This window comes from Gavialis gangeticus, unplaced genomic scaffold, assembly GCF_001723915.1.
Source record: "Gavialis gangeticus isolate Ggan-Ray unplaced genomic scaffold, GavGan_comp1, whole genome shotgun sequence".
Classification (NCBI taxonomy): domain Eukaryota; kingdom Metazoa; phylum Chordata; order Crocodylia; family Gavialidae; genus Gavialis; species Gavialis gangeticus.
In genome coordinates this window covers 87,874,252-87,883,136 of record NW_017728992.1, presented here as the reverse complement: position 1 = coordinate 87,883,136, position 8,885 = coordinate 87,874,252, and the positions used below count along the sequence as shown (strand labels likewise).

The window sequence follows — 8,885 nt, the reverse complement described above, 5'->3', positions numbered from 1 at the left end:
CCTTTATTTTAAAGAATAGTGTACAAACAACATTTTTATGAGCTGTCCCCTTCAAAGTAATCTCCCCCAGATGATATGCACTTGTCCCAATGTTCCTGCCACTTTTGGAAGCAATGCTGGAAGTCTTCAACTGTGAGTTTTTTGAGTTCCACTTTAGCATTCTTGTGGATGACTGGAATGTCATCAAATTTCCTTCCTTTCAGCTTCATTTTGATTTTTGGGAACAGAAAAAAATCATGTGCGGCAAGGTCAGGTGAATACAGAGGGTGTGGTATCACAGGAATGTTTTTTTTCAGCCAAAAATTCATGAATGGAGACAGCAGTGTGTGAAGGAGCGTTGCCGTGGTGCAGAAGCCATCGACCATTTTCACACAGCTCGCAGTGGTATCTTCTAACTTTATGCCTCAATTGAATCAAAACCTCTTTATAAAAGGCCTGATTGATTGTTTGACCACTCACTACAAATTCCTGACGAACAACACCCCGAACATCAAGTCTTAGAACTTTTTGATCAAACCACGTATAAACTGAAATAATTCTGAGTAAGAATCCTAAGTATTAAACCTTTTTTCCTTGTAAAACTGTTAATACTTCCAGGTTTATATAATTTTAATAGTCTTTACTATATCAGATGTATTGCCAAAAACTGAGTTTTGATATATATTTTTAATTGATCTTGTCTTTTATATAGCTGGTACTACATCATTTGTTAAAATGGATAGGTTTATCCAGGAGATCAAAGTTCTCTGTTCAGGAACCATTTTACTTTTGGATTAAATTAATTTGCAGGGGAATTAATAAATACAATGTTGCTGAATTAGTTTTAGCTGACTGCTAAAGCTTGGGAGGTCACCAAAGGCTAACAGTTAAATAAAAGAAAAAATGGATGGGAACAAAAGAAACATGTAAACAATACATTTTTGTTTTTATTGCTTCTGCTCTCCTATAACCAGTTTATTTTAGATAACATAATTGTACGAACAATTTAGTGTTGATACGGTGCTTTAAACAAAGCTGTTTCTTATCCAATGAAAAAATATGAAAAAAGGGGAAACAGAACGATTTTTGTGTGCATGACACATGGTTTTGCTGTGAAAAGCCATTTAATGTTTCATTTGAAGAAATTACCAAATCCAACTTTGAAAGGCAAGTGAATTAATAGAAACAACTGTCTACATTGCAGATATCTCGAAGGCCTTGATTTTAACAGAAATTGGTCCAAAACGTGACCCTGAAACTTTGAAATTGTTCCTCAGTAACATGGAAAGGTTACTCAAAGCCCAAGCACATGGGTAAGTTTTTTTTTTTAAACAGACTTGTATATCATTATAATCAAGAGTAAAAAACATTCACAGATGTCCTAAATTCCAAACAAAATGTTACACTATTTCAATCAAGTATGACACGCTACTCTGTTGATAAATACATTTGTTGGAATCACAGGAGTTTTCCCCTTTAAGTTACATTGTACCTCTTATTGCTGCTTCCAGGGTACGTGTCATTGGAAGTGCTACTTTGGCTCTTTGCCATCTAGCATCTGGAGCTGCAGATGCATATTATCAATTTGGCTTACACTGCTGGGACTTGGCGGCAGCTACAGTCATTATTAGAGAGGCAGGCGGTACTGTGATAGATACTTCAGGTGAGTAATATATGCTTCTTTGAGGCAGAGACTGGATGTTTGTGTTTGGAAAGTATCTAGCCCACAGAGGTCAATACTGGAATCTAAATAATAGTTGCACTCCATTTATTTCAGCCGTTTTTTTCTAGTCTCTGGGAGATGGGGCAGTAAACAGTAAGACGTTTTGCTTTCTAATTTGGGCTATTTACTTCTTTGTTACTTTTTCAGTTTTGATTCAGCTATCAGTCCTCATTCAAATCATGTTCCTCATTCAAATCATATCTGAATACCTTCTGTTTAAAAATAGAAAAGATCTTTTTGTCTCCCTCTCTGGTATGTAAGAAGGCAGGAAGGGAAGAGGCTGTGTGTGTATCTCTGTGAGGCAGCTGAGAGAGAACGCAGTTGAATAAATGAGTTTTGCATTTTCACTGGAAGTAGGACTGAAGGGCTCCAAGAACAAGCACCAACATACCATAGCATAAGAGGAGATAGTCCTCATACTTGGAAATGTTACAGAGAAACGTAGTTCTCCATCTTTCTACCAGCATCATCTGGATTTTTCCCAAGTTCAGCTTTAGTCAGCTACTTTTCATTAGGTGTTAATTTCACACAGACATCTAGAAAGCTGATAGTGCTTTTTATGCTCAAACTAAAGGAAACATGGAGTTGGGCACTGTGTGTATTCCTTTGGCAAAGGCATGGGTTTTTTGTTATATCTTTTATTGGTCCCACAGTGTGGTTAGTCCACCTACAAATACAGTTGGTTCAATAAAAGATATCCCCCCAAAAAAACTTGCTTCTCATGCATTGGCAATGCATCGGGGGAGCCCTGGGAAGGCACTTACTTCCCCAGATTTAATGTTCATCGATTGTTATCAATAAACATTAACGAACATTGAAATTTATAGAAAGGGAGGTAAAGGGGGAAAAAAAGTCCAAGGCTGCAGGGCATGGGGTGCCATGCACACGCACACATGTGCGCACACAGCCAGCAGTACAGGCAGCGTGGTGGGAGCAGCTCCAGCAGCTATACCTTCCATTGCACTTCAGGCAGATCTCAGGAGCTGCTTCTGTAGTTAAGTCTATGGGACAGAGAGGGTTGGAGGGCCAGGGTTTGGGGACTGTACCTGCACCATCAAAGCCAGGGGCCAAGCTCAAGCGAGCCCAAACCAGCCCTATACATCAGGAGGCCCCCTAATGGCACAGGGGCAATCTGAGCATGGCAGAGCATGGTGCATGGCCCTGATAGCATGGGGCTGGTCCGGGCACCCAGAGTCTGGTGTATGTCCCCAATGGTGTGGGGCCAAGCCTGGCACATGGCCCCAGTGGTGCAAGGCCAGTCTTGCCTGGAATATGGCCCCAAGGGCTCAGAGTCAATCCAGGCATGCCAAAGACTGGGCATGGCCCCAGTCATGCAGGGCCAATCCGGGCATGCCAGAGCCTGACACATGGCTCCGGTGGCTAAGAGTCAATCCAGGAATGCTAGAATCTGGCATACAGCCCCAGTGATGCAGGGCCAATACAGGCAAGTGATAGCCTGTTGCATAGTCCCAGTGGCACCAGGCTGATCCAGGCATACTAGAGTATTTGCCCTGAACCCCGCTGCATACCACCAGAGCCTTTGCATTGGGTCTTCCCACTATCAACAGTCACCAGTTGCCTATGTTCTCATGTATTTCTTGGACCATCATAGCTATACTACCACTCCAGTCCTTCCTTTGCCAGGCCAGTTTGTTTTGTCTCACTGGCATTCCCAACACATTCTTCTAAATGCTGGATAAGATGGGAAAGGAACTGAATCCTCTCCCTGCATCAGGTTTTTAGATTGCCTGTAAGGATCTTCTGGGTTTCATCTGGGGATCTGAACCATTTCTGTGTGTTTGCACTCCCTCCTACAGCTTTTTGGAGGCAAGAAAAGTGTATTTATGTTATATAAAGTGACTTAGAGAGAGCCAGCACAATAGACATGAACAGGAGAAGGTTATTTGCCAGAGCAACAAATGCTCTCTCATTACCAGCTGCTGGCGTAAAACCTTACTGACATAGAGCCAAGATTCCAAAAGTTAACAACTGGAGTAGGGTAGTCTTGTTGCCAGCTTCTCAATTGGCTTGCTTAGAAAAGGAAGCCAAGTCACCGAGTAGTAGCTTGAAAAGTTTTAGAACTGAGTGAGATTTGATACTGGTTGAACTATTGCATGTTTGAGACTGGGCAGGAGGCTCATCTTAAAAAGAGGTGTTGACACCCTGTAGGCCAATGGTGTCATCTAGGAGGAACAGGAGAAAGTGTCACAGAAACCAGGGTATCCCTGGTTGTGTCAGTCTTCTACAATTACTCCTTGTATACACAGATCGAATTCTTAGAAAGAGAGCATAGTGTCTGGCTCTGTTCTTAGCTTTTGAGTGGCTTACAACAGTATCCTGGATGACTGCTCTTATCTGTAATGTAATTCATTGCACAAGGAGGTGCTGGGTTGAGTGGAGATGATCTGGCTGTGTGGAGGGATTTATGGTCTGGCACGGTTCTGCCAGGTGTGATTTGCTGAATCTGTGGCAGAGGAGAGGAGAGGTAAATTCTGGCCCCTTTGCAAAAGGACAGCTTTGTAAATATCCTAACACATGGGAGAACTGTCTTCCTCCTCCCTCCCCACTACTGTCATTTTTCCAGAACTCATGCTCAGGTAGGCATGTATGTAGTTGCATACATGCCAGAGCAGCGCATAGTTTTACTAAGCATGGTCATTCTGTGTGCGGAGCTTATACATTCACCGAGTAAAGCCAGGGCCAAAAACAGCTGGGCACATGGCTAGAAAATTGCCATTTAGATGCAGAAAGGGAAATAGAATTCCACCGTAAGTACCTCTGTTATAGAATCATAGAATGATAGCAAAGTAGGGCTGGACTTTCAGAGGTCATCTTGTCCACCTCTCTCCCCCACCCCACCAGAAAGGATCATCCCTATCCAAACCATGCTATATAAATCCATTTCCTAACATTAGTAAAACTATACAGTCAATTCTGTAGCACCTTAACCTACCACAGTAAATCAGGGGAACAAGAGTGGCCAGTGTCCTGCTACTGCAAGAGTTGCCAAAATATGCTTAAGAGATCCAAGGAAGATGGCAATGCCCCCCACTACAGAGGAAGGCAAAAACACCCACAGTCTGTACCAGTCTGACCGTGGGGTAAAATTCCTTCCTGATCCCAAATGTAGTGATTGGTTTGACTCTGAATGGGAGAGGTGAGACCCTCTAGCCAGGAACAGGATCACCCTTACATATGTCTTCTCATTCTTACATGCACCTGAGGGGCTAATAGAATCACTTCTGCACTTCAGTTAGGTAACTCAAGAGTTGGTCGCAAGTTGTACTTTGACCATCCACTAAGTGAGAGAGAATTCTGCCAAAAGCCCTTTACATTCTCAGAACTGTCTGTCTCTCTCTTTCTCTCTTGCTGATAATTCTGTATTCCCAAGAGGCCTCTCACTTTGCTTGAGTCTGTTTAGGAATTTTAGCATGCTGTATTTATTCACATGCAACACACACCTTTTCTCCAAAAATTAGCCATGCAAAATTAGGGTGCATGTCTTAAGCAGGAATGGTTGTTTTTTTTTCTGTCCTGGATAGAAGCACCCTGATTTGCTTCCTGCTCCACTAGGCAGCAGCAGTGGCATTACTGTCCAGGCAGCTGTGGACATCTGTTCCCACAGCTCATTGTTCTTCACTCCACAGGTGTTGACCATCATCTCTCCTTTGTAATGGTCTTGATGTTCCACTAATCAACCAGTTTCAGCAATTTTACTAGCTGCTAGCTGTTCCTAGTCTTCTCCTGTTTTACAGCCCTGCAGACTCGTTAGTTCTTTTCAGAATCATAGATCCACCCATGGAGACCAGTCTTCAGCAGAAGCTAGGGTTTCAGCTTTTAGTTAAGTAGGAAAGGGAATGTAAGCCGACTGATCATTAGGCTCTGTCCCTGCTTTATGCAGCCATTACTTTGATTTTTTGTCCTTCATTCTGCCTTTCAAAAACAAGGTGTGTAACTTATTTGGGGGTGTTTTGTAATGCAAGAAAATATGGTATCTTGTTTACTTCAAAATTGTTTCTCAAAGACAGAGGGGTGATTGTTTATATAGCACCTCTCCCCTGGGAAATCCCTAAATCAGAAGTGCATGATTGTGATATGACTGGCAGCCTATGTCTAGGTGAAAGTGGGCCAGACCTGAGAGGTTTTAGTGGAATATTACTGTATTGGGACAGAGGATGAGAAAACAGTATGAAGATGCTGAGGTACAACTACCCACAAATACTCACTCAGATTAACTGAAAAAATGAAGGTTTGTGGTTTTTTTAGTTAGGAAACTGTAATGTGTTAACCTTAAGAGCGGAGCCACAGACCTGTGTTCTAAGCTTTCCCTATTCAGGGGAAGAGTCTGGAAAGATACAATACTAAAAAAAAGTCAGGTGAAGGATATATTTTACACCCAAAACCGGTTGTACTGTTGCTTATTTTATTTTTTACTTTCTATAGTTTTGCCAGTTGGACATTTGGTCTTTAAGAAAGCACAGATAAATATGTTGTGTTTTTTGTCACATGCCAAATAAATCCAAATACACCTTGTGTATGTTGCATGCTTTGTTGCTGGGTCTAGGATTCCCAAAATGCAATATTTTGCTTGTAAGATCTTAATTGGATTTCCCTAAACATAACTTTGTGTAAAACTGTATTTTTTTTAAATTTATCTAACTACAACAGAAGGCAGTAAAGCATATATTGCCTTTGTATCTAAATGCTATTCTTCTTTACCATTTTATTCTCAGGGGGACCTCTGGATCTCATGTCATGTCGAGTGATTGCTGCAGGTACTAAAGAGATGGCGATGTTCGTAGCTCAGGAAATACAGACTATTGACTACAGACGGGATGATGAGAACTGACCAAAATGAAATACTCTGAACAGTAAAGTGAAATCTGGTTTTCTGAACTATGTAATTTTTTTCCAGGATGGACAGCTTAGAGGGAATATGGTTGTGAGCTTAGGCCACGGGTGGGCAAAATGCGGATGCAGCCTGCCAGCCCATTCTATCCAGCCTGCAGGTCCCCTAAAATATTTAGAAAATTAATATTTGTGTGTCCCTGGCTGCCTGTCATGCGGCCCTCAATGGCTTGCCAAAACTGAGTGAGAATCCCTCCACTCAAAATAAATGCCCACCCCTGGCTTAGGCACTAACTTTTTTTCTAGTGGGTGCTTACAGACAGAAACCCCCACTTCCACAAAAAACATGCTTTAATGTAAACTCAGCACACATTACTTCAACATGGCTCTACGGCACCTGTAAAGATCAGGCACTTTAATGGGGCTTTTTTGGCACTTTTATCTAATAATGGAATTGGCTTTAGCTAAAAGTGCCAAAAAGCACCGCTGAAGCACCCAGTCTTTACAGGCGCTGCAGAGCCGGGTTGAAGTAATGTGCTGCTGCTTCCGGTAAAGCATGTTTTGTTTATTTTTTTAATGTCTTGGCCATGGCTCATGGGTGCTGAGCACCTGCTAGTTTTGTTTGCTGAGTGCTTGAGCCCCAGAGCACCCAAGAAGTCAGCACCTATGATTGTTAGAGCAAGCTTTCTGCACGGATTTTCTGGGTCAAATTATTTTTAAAAAATGTGTTGCAATGAGGAGGTGTGGGGGGAAAAAAGATGTTTAAAACCTCTAAGGTTAACAATCCCTTTTTAATATGCATGTATTTTGGCAGTAACTTTTTTATATGATCACATGTAACATCTGTTTCAGAATTAAGTCACGGTTTCACATTCGTAGGGTTGGAAGCAAGTCTTTTGTAACATATGGAGTTAAAAATAAAACTTTATTTTTACAAAACACAGATCTCAGGTAAATGAGCTTTAGAACTGTAGTATGAAACAAGTAGTAAAAATATGTGCCTACAATAGCCTTGTTCAGCAGTACTTAATGCAATATAAAGTGACATTACTCTTTCCTAACTATGTTACAATTATATATCCATTTTGGCAGGGTGGTGTTTGTGTGCACTCTCTCTCTCTCTCTCTCTCTCTCAGAAGTTTACAGTGATTTTATATAGTGGAGAAAAATAAAAAGGATGATTTTAGATATTCTTCTCAGGGAAGAGTATCTTTTACTTCTACTGTGTTTATTAACCAAAATGGTTAGTAATAAAATCTGGTGAAAACATGGAAAACATTTCATCAGTTATTTTTTTCACATTGTTCAACCAGCTGCAGTTTATGATTCATGTCAACCATTTAGGCCCAAATCTGACAGTCCTTATTTAACCTTTAGTAAGATCTCAGTCCTGCAAAGACTAAGTAACTGTGATTTCTAGGCAAAGCTCTTACTACCAGAAGGACTGAAGCCAATGGGGCTATTCACAGTAGTAGTTACTAAACATAGTAGTATAGTAGCCTGACAGAGTTCTGTGTCAAGGAAGTGTTGACCTCAGTGGATGTTTTGCTGGAGTAGGAACTACAGTGTTTCATTCATAAAGGCCAATTATTAAAAATAGGTGCCTAAGCTATGCTTGCAAAAACATAATTGTAAATACAGAGAGGACATTTCACATATACAATTGTAGCCACCTTTTCTGAATGGCTAGAAATCATGTAAAGTTAATTTAATAAATCTCCTAAAAGCACAGGAAATCTGTGCAACTCTGGTTTTATGTGCAACAGTTTTGTTCATTTTACCAAGGTTTCTATTTAGATTATTCTTTTAAAACATGTAATCTCAGTGATAAAATGGCACTACTAGATTACTTATATTGTAGCATCCAGAAAAGTATTTGAGATTAAATATGGGGATTTACTTCTAGCCCTTATGTTGCTCAGATTCAAGTTAAAAACCTTTCTGTAATAATACAAAATAAATCCACAAACCCATAAGCCCACAAACCCAAATGGGCCAAAGTTTATATTCCTAAATTGCATGTGTAGACTGTAGATAAATGTCTATGCATAATTACCCACTTTGCATACACAACTAATGAATACAGTATGAAAAATTGTAGCCTTGCATGGTTTTTTTCTACTGTGAAAAATGTTTGGGGGTTTTTTTCACTATAACTTATATGTTGTATTTTTAAATGAGAAATGCAAAATACTGGGTATGTCTACACATTCATTAATTTGCCATAATTACAACACATGAAGTTTAGTACCTGTTATTACTAAGCTTAGTGCACCGTAACTAATCAGCACAACTGCTCGTTAGTGCAGATGAACGCTTTTTTGTGATATTAATG

General features: G+C 40.5%; 1 protein-coding gene across 1 annotated transcript in view; it reads left to right on the top strand.

The window, feature by feature from the left end:
• IMPA2 (inositol monophosphatase 2) overlaps nucleotides 1-6,733 on the top strand; it is a 36,543-nt gene extending 29,810 nt beyond the window's left edge. Inside the window, exons 6-8 of the mRNA XM_019525192.1 lie at nucleotides 1,184-1,292; nucleotides 1,491-1,642; nucleotides 6,436-6,733. Coding sequence (XP_019380737.1) covers nucleotides 1,184-1,292; nucleotides 1,491-1,642; nucleotides 6,436-6,551 — 377 coding nt within the window. The 3' untranslated portion in view covers nucleotides 6,552-6,733. The remainder of the gene's footprint in view (nucleotides 1-1,183; nucleotides 1,293-1,490; nucleotides 1,643-6,435) is intronic.
• Nucleotides 6,734-8,885: the final 2,152 nt, after the last annotated feature.